The sequence below is a fragment of the Trifolium pratense genome, linkage group LG5 (genome assembly GCF_020283565.1).
Source record: "Trifolium pratense cultivar HEN17-A07 linkage group LG5, ARS_RC_1.1, whole genome shotgun sequence".
NCBI classification, from domain to species: domain Eukaryota; kingdom Viridiplantae; phylum Streptophyta; class Magnoliopsida; order Fabales; family Fabaceae; genus Trifolium; species Trifolium pratense.
This window is the reverse complement of record NC_060063.1, coordinates 13,571,212-13,587,256: the sequence shown is the minus strand read 5'-3', so window position 1 is coordinate 13,587,256 and position 16,045 is coordinate 13,571,212. Positions and strand designations below refer to the sequence as shown.

General features: G+C 30.3%; 2 protein-coding genes across 2 annotated transcripts; both read right to left on the bottom strand.

Moving 5' to 3' along the window:
• Nucleotides 1–302: 302 nt before the first annotated feature.
• On the bottom strand, nucleotides 303–2,075 carry LOC123882912 (protein ALP1-like). Its single transcript, XM_045931565.1, has one exon. It carries the CDS (start codon nucleotides 1,995–1,997, stop codon nucleotides 456–458), a length of 1,542 nt encoding a protein of 513 aa, XP_045787521.1. The 5' UTR covers nucleotides 1,998–2,075; the 3' UTR covers nucleotides 303–455.
• A 9,806-nt stretch (nucleotides 2,076–11,881) lies between these two features.
• On the bottom strand, nucleotides 11,882–15,441 carry LOC123886074 (cation/H(+) antiporter 15-like). The gene is made up of 3 exons (XM_045935413.1): nucleotides 15,223–15,441; nucleotides 13,438–14,430; nucleotides 11,882–13,162 (listed from the first exon to the last, which is right to left on the bottom strand). The coding sequence occupies exons 1-3, from the start codon at nucleotides 15,439–15,441 to the stop codon at nucleotides 11,882–11,884; spliced, it is 2,493 nt and encodes an 830-aa protein (XP_045791369.1).
• Nucleotides 15,442–16,045: the final 604 nt, after the last annotated feature.

Here is a 16,045-nt window from a genome sequence, read left to right as displayed (position 1 = left end):
TAGATATATTAGATTTTCAATTCGCGTAATTACAAAGACGACTCAAACCATTTAAAGAGTTGATATATTTCAACAAATATTTTTTCATATATATTTGTCGGAAGGTTGAACCACAATTATAAATTTTATTTTTCAAATTTAATAAATAACATGTATTTAGTGTATAACCAAATAATTATTCAATTATCAAAAATATATAGTAATTTATTCAATAAATTTTTTAAAAAAATTTGTTTATAATTACACCAAGAAGGAGTATATCCATTAATTTTAATTCTTTTGGTTATAACAACACAAACATCTTACTCTAAAAATCTTATGTTACCATTGATCAAAAAGAACAAACACGAAAAAAATCTTACTCTAATGTCACTATTTTACATTTTCACTTCAAAAGACAACTAAAATAATATAAATATAAATACTAATGATAAAAAAAGGAAAAAATAAAAAAATTACAAAAATCCAGTACCAGCACGACCATGATGCAACAAATAATGAGCAATTTGATCTCTAGCATGCAAACAATCCAAAGAACAAACATCATCTTCAACAACCATTTCATCATCAAAAACCTCAAATCTCCACTCATCATCAATTTCCTCATTCATAATCTCACAAATATTATGCAAAACACAACAAGCACCAAGAACAATAGGCAAATCTTGTAACTTAATCTCTGTCCTTTTTTGCAAACACCCCCATCTTCCTTTCAATCTTCCAAACGCATCCTTACCAACTTTTTCAATTTCTTCAATTCTTTCATTAAACCCATGTTGTGTCCACGTCAGATTTTTATGTTTATATGGTACTAAAACCCAATCCATAAGTGGATAACCCGAATTTCCAACTATCCAAATATTCTTTAAATTACCTCTTTTTGCTCTTTCATATAAAGCACTTTTTTCCAAAACGCGATTATCACCCATTGAACCTGGCCAACCAATACACACATCAGTAAAAACACCTTTACTATTTACCACTCCTTGAACCGTTATTGAGTAACTAGTTTTTTGGTTCCTCTCGGTGTGTTTTTTGTTGTAATACATTGCAACATTTACTTTAGGTGCAATAATAGGAATATGAGTGGTGTACATTGCGCCACCTACATTTGGAATACCGAAAATACCCTCAAAATCTTCTTTAGTTTTCTTCATTGTTTCTTCATCTGGCCAACAAAGATACTTCTCCATTAAAACTGTTTTTATAGCTGAACAAACTTCTAACACAAGCTTATGACACGTGGATATTCCTAAACCAAATTTTTTGGATACGAGTCTCAACGGTTCGCCAGTTGCGAGACGGTATATACATACCGCCACGCGCTGACGAACCGGAATCGCGTCACGGAGCGTCGTGTTTTTCTTTGTAATTGATGAATCTAATTCGTTGCATATCATGTTGAACGTTGATTTGCTCATTCGGAAACATTGTCGGAATTCTTTTTCCGGGAAGTTACTCCGGTTGCAATTCTCCCACCAGTCTTTCGACCGGTCTTTTACCCATAATCTCCGTTGATGTGGCTGAACCGAACCGGTTTCCAAACCGGTTTGATTTGTTGAACCGGGTTGAAGTGAATTTGATACAATGGATGAAGCAGTTGCAACTGCATTGAGACGAGCCTTTTTTGTTGATGTGTGATGAAATTGATCTATTTGAGAGTAATGATTTTGAAGTTGTTCCATGTAATTGTTCATGGTTTGTGTTTGGTTGTTGAAATTTGAATTGAACATGTTTTTGTGTTGTTCTCTATCAAATAACTGATTTTTTTGTTCCTCTTCTTCTTCTTGTTCTAATAGAATAAGTGAAGCTATGATTTCCTTGATATTATTGTTGTTTGATTTCTTCTGAGGATATTGTTGTGGAAATTCTTCGTTGTGTTGTTCCTCGTCTTGTCTGGTACGTTTCTTGTTATTGTTGGGGTTGATGATGTTTGGGAAGAGGTAATTATAGTCTTCTTGTGTAAGAAATGAAAGAGGAGTACCATCAATTTCCATGTAAGTGATTATGGACGGTGTTGTTTAGTGATTTAATGTTGAATGGTTGTTGAAATTTGAATGATGTGTTTTATTGAAGTTTTGAGAGATTTATAAGAGGAAGCGTGTTAATGTATAGTGTGAACGTGATTAGATTGGGTGGGGACTTTGACTATGACCATGACTGAGAGGGGGCTTTTTGGATTTTGGAAGGATAAAATAACAGTACTATTGTTTTGTTTGGGGGACCGTGGGATTTTACGCGGTACAATTGAATTAAGGGTTTTTTTTTTTTTTTATTTTAAATATCACATTAGTTTCTTATGTTTCCTAATTTTTGGTTTTAGTCCATGTATAGTTTTTTTTAAAAACCGTTCTTGCATGTTCAATTTCTTTTGGTTTTCATCCATCCCTCCTCAAAAATGCTGATGTGGCTAACAGCATGACATGTGACATGATGAAGGACCTAAATAAAAAAAAATTACTCCCTCCGTCTCAAAATATAAGAATCAGTTTTACTACAGCACGTATATCAACGCACAATTTTGATTATTAATATCTTTAATTTTCTATTAGTAAAAATTATAAAAACTTGATATTTTGAAAATACTCATCAAAACGAATCAAATAAGATCTTATATGTTAATATTTATATATATATTATTAAAAAAATAAGGTCAAATCAAGATAAGTAAATAGTGTCATTTAGTCAAAATAGCTCTTATAATATAGGACGGAGGGAGTATTAACGAAAGACCAAAAACAAAAAAACAAAATCTCAAAAAAAAAAAAAAACAATTTTTTAACATTTTTTACTTTTAAAAAAGCCAATTTTTTTTTTCAAATAGAAAATAAAATTTTAAATATATATATATATATATATATATATATATATATATATATATATATATATATATATATAAGAGTGCTAAAATTTAAAATTCATAAACCTATATTGTAAAAATTTGTTCACAATGTGTTAAAATTGGTTTATGACATGCTAAAAATTTTGGCTATAATGACAGTGTGCTTAAAATTGCACATCAACTTAGGTCCCATTTGAATTAGCTTATTTTTGAGATTATGCAAACAGGTTATGCAATTTTTATGTATTACTCCTTCAGTTTCAAATTACTTGACATTTTAAAAAATAAAAATAAAATTAAAAAAGTGTATTTTTGCACCTTATTTTCCTATTATACCCTTATTTTAATTAATTCACCAATATTTTTTTTTTGCATACACTTTCCCTTTCCAATAAATTTAGTTTTTCAAATATATATTAAATCTTTTTCGGTTTCAACAACTACTCCTAAATATTTGGAATTTACATGAGGGTATAATAGACAAAATATAACCATAAATTATCGAAACGACAGGTAATTTAAAAAATAATTTTTTCTAAAACGTTAAATAATTTGAAACAAAGGGAGTATTATAAGTTTGTCAAGGTAGTTTATGATAAAATAGCTTATAAAATACAATTTTCACTAATGTGAACTTATAAAATAGCATAAAACCTAATTTATATTGTATAAACTGTTTGAATAAGCACAAAAATAAGTTAATCCAAATAGAGCCTTAATATTGCACAAACTAATAACAAGTGATCATTAAGGCACTAAAAAGTTGTTAATAATATAACTTGTTTTACATAAAAAAAAATTGTTTTTATTTATTTATTTTTAAAATTAAAAAAAAAGGTTAAAGTAAAAAACAATTTTATTTTTTTTTTAAATTTTAGGGATTTTAAACTTTATTTTTTGGTTTTGGTCCTTCAATAATAACTTTTTTTGGTTTTGGTCCTTCATTTGCCACGTTAGCATGCCACATGTCATGCCATTAGCCACATCGGCATTTTTGAGAGGGGAGGGACGAAAACCAAAAGAAATTGGACATACAGGGACTGTTTTAAAAAATAAAACATACAGGGACTAAAACAAAAAAACGGGAACACACAGAGACTAATGTGATATTTTAACCCTATTTTTGTTTACTAAATTAAAAAGTTATTTATTTTATGCGGAGTATTAAAGCAGTTTAATTATTGTGTATTGTGTAAAATCAATAATGTGTTACCATATCATTTAATGAATATGACATATCATGTGTTTTAAAACACATAACATAAATCCACTAGGTTTGATTTAGTGGTGAGGGATTTGGGTAGTAGTACGCTATAAGTCCTGAGTTCGATCCTGATGACAGACAATTATATGATGTTTTTAGTAGTAATTTAGGGTAGTTTTAATAGTAATTGAAGCCCAAAAGCAAGCAAATACCTGGAAAAGTGAAGTTATTTGGCCTAGAAGCAAGAAAAGTGAAAAAAACATCAAAAAATGGCAAAAAACATATAAAATTGCACGCACCATCGTAGCCAGTAGCCACAATGAGATCCAGCGTGGTACGATGGAGGTGGTGAAGAAAAACAGAAAATCTTGAGTAAATCTTTCATCGTGCCACGATATGACTCATCGTAGCCACAACCCGTGTGTCAACACACACACTATTTTATTTACTGCTCTTTACTTTCTTGTCCCTTACTTAATTGTCATTTACTTTATTAAATGTAAAACTCTTTCAAACAATCAAAGCAAATGCAAAACACATTTACTTTCTCAATTTCTAAGCGAAACTAGTAATTTTGGCACAATCCCTGTGGAGAACGATAATTTATCACTTTATTACTTGGTTGTGATTCTGTGCACTTGCAGAGCCACCATCAGATCCTCAGCTCATTGAAAAAAAAAAAAACAGATAACACAACGTGACAATATATTATTGGATACATACTACATCATTTAATAAATGTGACGCGTCATGTATTTTAAAACATATAATATGACAATATATTATTTGGATGTATGTGTAAAATAATTTTACATTGATAGTGCATGTAAATTAAATTCTTATTAAAATTAGTAGAATAAAACAATAAATTTAACATTGTTAAAAATGAAAAGAATAAATCTATAGATAAACTTATAATATTTAAATTAATAGTATAAAATAGTATATTTATGCTTATAAATAATGTGATAAAATTAAAATCACCTAATTAAGAGTATTTGTTTTTTTTAATAAAGGGTATTTTTTTGGTTGGCTATAGAATATGGATTAAAAGTTTATTTAACAAGATGAATAAGTTAGTTTATAGAGTTTAAAATAAATAAATAAATGTATTGCAACAGAGTTTTATATCAATTTTTTTTCTTTATGAGTTTCAGCTTGCCTCTTTCGAGGACATGCGCTTAGCTTGGTCTATGGGTACCATAAGCCTTAAACCAGGTGTGCTCCGTCTTTCGAAATGGAGGAACAACTTTAATCCGTACACGCAACGGCAGACTCATGCGCAAGTTTGGATTCGATTGATGGGGCTACCTCAAGAGTATTGGCGTCAACGTACGTTGTTCGAAATAGCAAGTGTTATTGGCACTCCATTAACTCTAGATGAAGCTACAAAGAATCATGTGTTTGGACATTACGCACGCATCCTAGTTGGCATTGATCTCTCCCGTCATATGTTTGATGAAATTATGGTGGAGAGAGATGGTATGTGTTTAAGCTCCTGTTGGTTTATGAACGATTGCCAAATTATTGTACCCACTGCAGGATTATAGGACATGATATTACTGTGTGTAAATGGATACAACAGGCTAAAGAGTAGGATCAAAGCAAACAAATTATCAAAGTTAAGAAGGAAGCTGTTAAGGTTACGAGATACGTGGAGAAAAAAACCAACGGAGGCACAGTATGGTACTGCACATCCGGTAATAGAGAATAGAAAAAAATCTCCATTTGTCATAGAGGATACTGTTGATAAGCCAATTGTAGTGGTTGATACCTTACAAATAAACAGACCGGAGGTGGAGGAACCAACTACACGGGTAGACCAAGATATTTCGGTGCTCAATGTGGAATATGAGGTGTTGAAGGATGTCCAAGATGAGATAGGACAAGAGAATTTAGATACGGATGATCCGATACTCCAAAAAATTGATGAGCAGGTTGAAGTGGATAACAATGAAGATAAGCGGAATTTTTTGTGCCAGAAACTCAAATGCTTAGTGTTGACTCCAGTCGTGGCATACCCGATACAACGTAAAATATTATGATATTGGCGGATGAAGAATTTGACGAGGTTGTCAGAGAAGATCTTCAATTGATCAAACAAGCTTGGGCTGCTGCGGAAAAAGGTGAGGAATTCATTCCTATTATTAATAAAAGTCGACGGAAGAAGTTTGCTATTCAGTGAGTGTGATTAGCAAATTCATGCATGATCCTAGAAAATCTCAGTTGGCAGCTGCAAAGAGGATCTTTTGGTATCTTAAAGGTACTTTGGATTATGAATGGAGACCAGGTTCCATTTCATTAGAGAGAAAGTAATGAATGGAGTCGACTGAAGTGCAGGTAACAGATGGTTTTTCAAAAGCTGTGAAACTTGACAAATTTGAATACTTGAGGAATCAACTTAGTGTCAAACAGTTTCGAATTAAGGGTGAGTGTTAGAATGTGATATAATTCTCAACTGATTTGATACTTAGTTAGTTGGAGGATAGTTTTAGTTTGTTAATGAAGTTGGTTACAACTAACTAAGTGAGTTAGTTACAACAAAGTTAGTTAGTTTGTTAGGAAGTTTGTTATTTGCTTTCAAAGGAAGTGTGCTTTTAGATTGTATAAATAAGGATCATGTGTATCACTTGTAATACAATTTTTACATGGCCCATTAGTGGAAGAATAAATTTTTTCTCTTCATTAGCAATCTAGAGTATTCTTCTTCTTCCTCATTCGAAGTTCACTCATCTATTTCGAAGCACAGTTGCTCGAAACAGAGTTCATGCTCGTAGGATTGCCTTGAGCCTATGCAAATTGTGCAGTGTGTGTTTGATGCTTCTTGCTGCGCCAACATATTTCGATTCCTTTTGGGGTAACGTCTAGTCCCTCCCATGTACATATTTTTTTCTTTCTAGGTTTATTATATTATAATGAGCTATGGGTATAAGATGAGAGTGTTTATATGTCCCAACTTAGTTGAAATAAATAGTTATCTCTAAGTTTTTGTTTAATTAAAAATGTTAAAATTGTTAGACTGAATATTTATGATGCCTCGTATTCCAACTGAGGTTTTATATTTGTATGAGCTATTATTAAGGGAAAGGATCAGAAAAAACAATAAGTCATACCTACAAGAGAGGAAGAAGTTACATCTTCACATAAAATTTTAAAATATTAGTTATATGAGCCAGAGCCACATCTTTTACTTATTTAACATTATTTTCATTTCTATTTGTTGGTAAAAAAAAACATTATTTTCATTTATAATAACCACTTACACTTTATGTGCTATTTACTACTCTATTTATTCAATTAAAAAAAAAAGAAGATGTTTATATGTGTTAAATTTTTCTATTTTATCTTAGACAATTTAAATAGAATAAATTTTTTTAGTCACGTAATCTAGTTATAAATTCCACTTTAAAAATGAATAAGTGAAGTTTTTGGGATTCGAACATTAGCGATGTTCCAACTGATTGAGTTAAGCTCACCTAGATAGTTTTTTTTTTTTCTCTTCAAATAACGGAGTTATAATTTTAGTTTTTTTTATTGTTTTTTTATGAATTATAATTTCTTGCTGACAGTTAATAATAAGGCAAATTCTTAACTACCCATCCTAGGTGATTGGGCTAGAATTACCCAACTTAGTTGTCAAAAGCATATTGGTCTATGCATATTCATTTCTATTCTCATTAAAAGTGTATAATTTTCTATTATTAGCAATTTATTTTATGCAATTGCAGTTTAACCCCTTACATTAATGTTCTTCCATTACCAAGAGTTATTATTCTCTCTCCCAAAAAAACATATTATTCTCTCTCACATTAACGTTGCTCACAATATTTTCGATCCATTGGCACTTGATTTTCTTCTATAGTACCAACCTTCTCAATTTGCTACTCTTTTTTTTTTGAGAAAATTTGCTACTTTTTTTTTATTCCACCAGCATCTATAGTGCACACTTTTTTTTTTTACGAGACACACAACTAATAGTCTCATACATTAGTAGAAAAAAAAAACTTATAGTCTTATACAATTTTTTTTCTTCTTTTGCATTTGATATTTAAGGTTCGTAAAAAAATAATTTTTAAAAATAAATAAAATTTTATATATTATTTATAAGTTTGTTAATATAGTTTATGAAAAAACATCTTATAAATATATAATTTTCGTTAGTAAAAATTTACTTCTTCTGCGATATTTTATAAACAAAATTACATTTTTTAAGTTAATTGTATATTTAATTTTTTGGTGAGTAATTGTATATTTAATTTATCTAGTCTATATACAATAAACTGAAAATGTATAATTTTGCTTATAATTAGTGTCACGGAGAGAGTATCAATTAACATACAAACTTACTCCCTCAAATCCTATCGGGGGGCTGAAACCATTTGATGTCAGAACTGACTACGAATCAGATTAGGTGGTCCAATGAAAAGAAAAACTTAGAGTATTTATTTGCATAATCTAAGATAATTAAGAACAAAAATTGTATGTATTAAAAATACGTCAATCCAAACAAATCCTTAATATATTTATAATATAATAAATATATTATAATAGAATATTATTTTTTGACGTATTATGATAGAATATTATTAAAAATATAAGCTATTGTCCATATTAAAAATTTAATATTATTTTATCACGAAAAAAAAATAGTTATTGTTCAAGTTAGATAATGTTTTAGGAAAAGTATTTTTATTTTCCGGGTGTATTTAGTATAAAATTATTGTCCCGGTTATACATATCTATTTCTAATATAATAAAATGGTAGGCTGCGGTGGGTTGTGTAACAAACCCTAGCAAAGCGATCAACTTAGTTTCTTTTAGAAATAAATACGTATAAAACAATATAATAAAGTTAATATTACTACTAATAATATAATAAAGTTAATTCCTATAAAATAATAAAATAAATTTAATTACTTCCAAATTTACTAAATTATCATAAACATAAAGGTTTGGTCTATTGGTGAGAGGTTTGAGTAGTATGCTAGAGGTCATTGGTTCGATCCTCAAAATATAATAATATAATTTATTTAAAAATATACACGGGACAATGACTTAAATAAATTAAATTTATTGATTTGACAAGTTTTACAATAGCACAATAATTTTACTTACATTCTAACAATATTTTTTAACAAATTTTTAAATATTTTATTTTAAATAAATTTTCTACCTTAATATAATAATAAACTTAAATATCGAATAAAAATTAATGATATGTGCGAATACACAGGTCTCTAAACTAGTTATTTATTAAAAATTATACATATTAGTATTTATTAAAAATTTATGTAACTTTTCATATAAAAAAATGTAACTTGTCTCATAATGTAGTTCAGTTGGTAGCTTCCAACAAATTGTATATATGAGTTAAGGTATGCAAATCATCATGTATAACCCACAACTCGCACGTGCATAAGATTATTAAGGGTCGTTTGGTGGTCAACATAAGAGACATGATATGTTCATAAAAAAAAATTTAAAAATAAGAGACATGATATAATAATTGTATCATATCATGTCCTTGTGTTTGGGATAAGTGGAATATGATAAGTTAATCCGGAAACTTATTATATTATGTCTTTGTAGTTTAAATTTTTATCTTGAATTTGAGCAGAGTTAGTAGGATATGATAAGAAAGTAATTTATTGATTTACCCTATAAAAATATTATAAAATAGAAAAATATAATTAATAAAATATAAAATAATAAAAAATGTAAAATAAAAAATAAAAATCTATTTTATTCACAAGGGTGATTTTGTAATTTACATAACCTTAAAAAAATTAAAAACCCACTAAAATTAGAATATAATTAAAATATGTATTTCTCTGGTAGGTAAGACCACGGTTCGATTCCTCGCAACTGCGATTGGGATGGGCTGAAAACACTTGATGTCATAACTGACATCCGAACCAGATTAGGTGATCCAGTAGGCTGGATACTGGTGGTGAAAACCACAAAAAAAGAGATTTAGCTTGATACCTAATCAAGTCGAATTCTATATAAGTCTCAAATACGATAATATATCTCCTTTTTTCAGACAAAGTGATAAATATCACAACACACTGCAAGATCATAGGTTCAAATCTGAGCGAAAGGTGTCTAATATAAGAATACCGACGAATCGGCATTTTTAGTTCAGTTAAGAATTATAGACTATATAAGTCTTTTATAAAATCATTTATCAGCATCGTCTATGATCATAATTAACTATATACTTTATATTTATATTTTAAAATATAATATTACTTAAAATATACTCCATTCATTTCTTTTTAAGTATCGCTTTTAACCGGTATGCACTATTCACATACTATAAATTTTTACTAATATATAAAACAAAATGATAAAAAATAAGAGATTGTTCAATTTGTCTCAACGAATATTTTTAAAATATAAAATTTTGATGATTTTTACAATAGATAATTAAATATATTAGTGATCGAAATTGAACATTTACATTCATGGAGTGGTAAACAACTATTAAAAAGAAACAGAGGAAACAATATCTTTTAAATGAATTATCAATTTATTTAAAACAATATAATAAAATTTTCGTCATCTATTACTTAAAATATAATATATAATGGGGTCATGCTAAAGAGTGTCCCCGGGGCACTTGTTAAACACACCTAAAAAGAAAATAAAAAATAAAATTTATATTGAAAAGACAACTTTTTGTACTTTTGAGACATTGAATGCACGCATTTCGAGACAGAATTTCTATTTTAATATGCTTAACCGGTGCCCCGGGGGCACTGTTTAGCATTTTCCTATATTGAGTTGAAATAAAAAATCAATCTACTTGTATTATACTCCCTCCGTCCCATTTTATAAGATCTCATTTGACTAAATGCACTATTTATATGTCTTATTTTGATCGTATTTTTCTAAAAATATATAAATGTAAATATTATCATATAAGATCTTATTTGATTTGTTTCTACGAATATTTTTAAAATATCAAATTTCTATAATTTTTGTAATCAAAATTACGTATCATTAGTCCTTATATTTTGGGACGGAGGAAGTATTAACACAAGTAATAAGTAATAAAATATTACTTCCGTCAATGAAAAAAGTAATAAAAGATTACTTAATTTTTTCTTTTAAGTAATAGTAAAAGATTACTTTGAATTGTGTGCGTGGCCCTTCATTAGTCTTGGAAAACGAAATGGCCAGGGGTCAATTTGATAATAACAAAAGTTTCATTGCAAAAATTGAAAAATTATTCTAATCTTAATGACATTGGAAGTGGAGATCTATCTACCACTCTTTATGTGACAGGTCGGATGGGCTGATATGCCCAATTTCTGTAAATGGGCAACGAAGTTGTCACCATAATCAGTGAGAAAATAGAACTCACTGCTACTAATTTTGTGTGCTCCACACGTTTTATGTTCGACGGGAAAATAGTCATTATTAAATAATGGTAAACAAGTTGAAATATATTTTTACAGGACTATGGAACAAATGAATAAGATTAATCTCTCTAAGCTTGTAATATCGTACAACAACATATATTTTGACTAGCACATTACTCCTAACCAGGATCTCTTAAAAAATATGACAAAAACTAGCTACAACAACTTGATAAATTCTATGAACTAAATCAAAATGTTTGTTTGAATTGGTCATTATGTCTTACAATGACATTTCCTTCTCTTTTGAAGATTCAAAATTTTGTCTTTCTTGTTTTCGCCAATCCGCATTTGAAGAACAAGCGTACAAAGAGGCCTGAACTTGTAGTTAGTCGATTCCCTTTCAAAAACTTTTCAAGCCGAAATCTCGCGACGCCAATCACAAAACAAAATCACCTATAAACATTGATGTCATTCTGCCTTTGGGAAAAGTGCTTCAATATCATCATCATTTTGACACTTTGCTTTAATACAATGACTTTTTTTGAAGTCCACTGCTCCAAATCCATATTGTTGTACAACAAATATTGAAGAATTTGAACCAAAACTATTTGATGCTAACATGTCACCGATAACACCAAGTTCAGGACAATCAGCCCATTCCAACAAATTTGTCAAAACCAAAGAGTTTCTTCCTCTTCCATAACCTAAAATATGTAAATCATAACCTACCTTGTCCAATTCATTAAGCAATTCCGAAATATCTTCACCGGTATGCACTTCTCTTTCAGCATAAGTTATAGTATCTTCATTGTTTACTGCCGTAAGTCGAAACGAATTAACATACTCTTCATCCAACTCTTTTTGCTTTTCGGTATCTAAAATAGTAGATAATAGTCCTCCTCCTTCACTATACCCCTTCGAGTCAACCTCGGCCACTTTACCACACAAAAGAATCCTCACCATGGTAAGCCTTGTCCACGGATGCTTTGACATTCTCCAAGCAATTGCTAACGCTTCCCTGTCATCTGGTCCACCAATGAAAATCATAAGAATACGCATTTTTGTCTTGAACAACGATGTGTGGTGACCTCGGTCAACAAATATTCCAACCGAACAAGGTGCATCTTGCATCACATTTTGGTTTATGACTTTGAAGCCGGGATCGGTTACCTCAAGAGTACCTTCCGCAGTGTTTTGTTTGTGAAAAGGAAGTATAACCAACGACGCTTGTTTCTGCAACGCTAAATTGTATATATCTTTATGAATTGTTGAGTAAGACGACATAGCAACAAGATTTTCCACAAGTGTGTTAGCATTGTTGGTTGAGTATTCTTCAAATACATTGTTGATATGGTTGGATGAGTAATTATTTTTTTCGGATAATTGATCTCCGCTTTGTAAACCATTTTGGAGGGAACTAGACTGTTGTTGTTGGTCTATTTGTGCAACAAGAAGCGCAGTTGCACGTCCTTTGCGTTCGACAAGTTGAAGTCCGAAAACGCGTAAAGGCGAAACATTTGTGCCATTCCAAGCTTCAAGAATGTGGATCATTCCATTGGCTTGGCGAACATTGTGTACACAAGCCATAACTCTAATCTCAGAATCAACTTTCAAATTCTCTATTGTCCTTAACTTGTTTTGCTCATATGTCACTCTTGGTTTGTACATTACATTGATGACTGGAGCCACTACAACTGTCATAAAAAATATACTGAACACCATAATTGTAAATGCCTCTCCACTCACAACCTGAAAAGAAAACACAAAAAATATATATTAAGTTATCAACTAACTACATTTAAATATAAGATTCAACACCCATTTTAGCCCATAATTGTAAGAATAACTTAGTCCTTGACAAAAATATATCACAAAAATTTAATCAATTTTTAAGCATAAAAAGTGAGACCTAAAATAGGGTAATTTAACAAATATAGCCAAAAAGAAATACTAATAATCCTTAAGTAAAAAATAAATAAATACTAATAATCCAAAACAATACACATATGTAAATAAATCAATACCTTTCTACTCCATCCAATGTTTAGTATAATCAATGATAAGATCCCTTTAGTATTCATAATCACTCCAAGAGCCATACCATCTCTAATAGGCATTCCATAAAACCTTGTAGCAATTATAGCACTCACAATCTTAGCACAAATTAACAAGATCATAATATATATAGCCAAAAATAAATTTTCATGTAAAATTGGAACCACTCTACTTCTCATACCAATACTTGCAAAAAACAATGGTGCTAAATACCCTGATCCAATATCCTCTGATTGTTCAATCAACATTTCTGTAAACTTGCCACGTGGAAGAATTAATCCAAAAATCAATGCTCCAACAACTGAATGTGTACCAAGAAATTCAGTCACAGTTGCACATGCAATTACACCAACTAATACATAGGATAATTGGTACAAATCCCACTCATTTTCTTCAGTTTTTTCTTCTAATATTTTGTTAAGTGGTGGACGTAATACAAAGTAACAAAAATTACTAAAAACTATGGTTAATATTACTGATACTATACCCCTTTTACCATTTATAATTAATGGTATTAAAAAAATAAACATTGCCCAATTGATAAAGTCATTAATTGTAGCTGAAGTTAATGCAATTCTACCAAGTCCTGTATAGAGAATCTTGAGATCTGAAAGAATGTGAGCTACAACTGGAAAACTTGTGATAGTAACTACCAATGACCATAATAAATAAGCTGAGATTTTGTTGAATTCACCATTTTTTATGAATGATTTTTCAACCAAAAAATATATTCCAAATCCTAATATCATTGGAATAATTGTGCCAACAATTGCAATAGTTGATGCTTTTTTTCTTGCTCTTAGTAATGTGTCTAAATTCATCTCTAAGCCAGTGACAAAGACATAGTAGATGACACCCAATTGTGATATTGTCTCAAATCCAAGGATTCCCTTTGCAGAAAGTGCCATTCCAAAGGGTGTGTCATCCATTATGGGAATATATATGTTTATCATAAAACCAGCCTAAAAAAAAGTAACATAAATTTAGAATAGTTTAAAAATTAGAGGGACAATTTTGCTAGGAAATAAAAAATTACTCATTGTATATAGTTTATGATTTTATGCAATTTTTTATTTTTAAAGACTATGGCATGCAAAAAAATAATGTTATAGACAACTCATATCTCAACTATGTTGGTATCCTAGTAGCTAACAATCATTTGGAGCACATACATTTTTCATAGGATTACTACATGATTGTACATACTGTCATGAGATTTCTGTTGAATTAGTACATGAAACGAAGTCCCCAATCTGCCAAGACCAAGACTGTGGTGCGGGGATTCGGCCTAGTGCACCTTTTACTTCGAGGGGCCCAACTCCAAGTGAACTTTGACCCGAGTTTAGGCCAAACATAAACTAGGTTATGACGTGTACGAATGGGACATATCAGAGGAGCATTAACATTATTCGGGCGCATATCACACCACATAAGGAGTGGTCACACTTATTTGAAAAGTAGGGTTTAATTCCCAAAAGTCATTTTCACGTGACTTCCTCGAGCATGGTACATTATCGACCTTGGTCCTTAATATTCCATCGGGAACAATAATGAATACAAACCCTCAATGAGGGTGAGGTCAGAGAATGGTAGATGCATGTAACATGTTTTTAATAAACAAAGATACTATTTTCATGATTTGAATCGATAATCACTAAACAAAAACCTAATCATTGCGTCGAGGCTCGCTCTCTAAATATGCAAATGTGTATTATAAACAAAAAATGAAATGAAAAAGAAAAACTTGCACTTACAAGAAGCTCAGCAACAAAATGAGGTTGATGTAAGGGTTTGAGGATCCCAAACATCACACGAGTTGCAACTACGACGAGAAATATTTGTATGAAAAGGTGTGGTAGGTAATTTAGGAGAACATTTTCAGAGTTAAATATGTTACCAGGATTATCAACACGGTTCAAGTAGCAATCAATTAATTTTGCATCGCTTAAACGTGCAATTTCTTCTGCATCCATAATGACTTGTTCCAATAATGTGCTCATACCTTGTTATATATCTTAATTAATTGCCCTTTTTTTGCTTTCAATTCTCATTGTTGTACAAGATATTTTTTGCATCAAAATTCCAAACCGATTCTCTGTTCTCTTTCCATTTCTTATGAATCTCCTGGAAAGAGCATGCAATTCCTTAACTGATTTTGTTACACCCCTTCTATTATTAGGAAATCTTCATGTCACCCTTTTGTTGATACATTATTATAATTAGTTAATTATTATATATTATTACAGTAAGAGTTAGAACCCATTTGAACCTATCAATTTATTTTCATGTTTTTTTATACTATGACACAGACACAGACACGATATAAATACCAACACTTCAACACCAATAATAATATGAGAAAATGATATAATTTAATGTAATTATGAATGTCAGCAGGGACGGACCCAAGAGGGGGGGGGGGGGGGGCAAGCAGGGGCTCCAAACCCCCTCCCCCGCCCCCTCCCCATGCATATATGTTTAATATATATAACTTTTAATATATATGAGTTGCTAATGACACCTCTTAATTTACCCACTTTTTTTTAGGTGCTTCTAAATAAATTATTGTGATTTTAT

Bases quoted from the DNA above. Each gene is read 5' to 3' on its own strand.
- LOC123882912 (XM_045931565.1), bottom strand. From the start codon at position 1,997: ATGGAAATTGATGGTACTCCTCTTTCATTTCTTACACAAGAAGACTAT.
- LOC123886074 (XM_045935413.1), bottom strand. From the start codon at position 15,441: ATGGATGCAGAAGAAATTGCACGTTTAAGCGATGCAAAATTAATTGAT. The intron at 14,431-15,222 runs GTAAGTGCAAGT...ACTTTTTTTTAG, and splicing joins ATTTTGTTGCTGAGCTTCTT to GCTGGTTTTATGATAAACAT. The intron at 13,163-13,437 runs GTATTGATTTAT...TTTTCTTTTCAG, and splicing joins ACATTGGATGGAGTAGAAAG to GTTGTGAGTGGAGAGGCATT.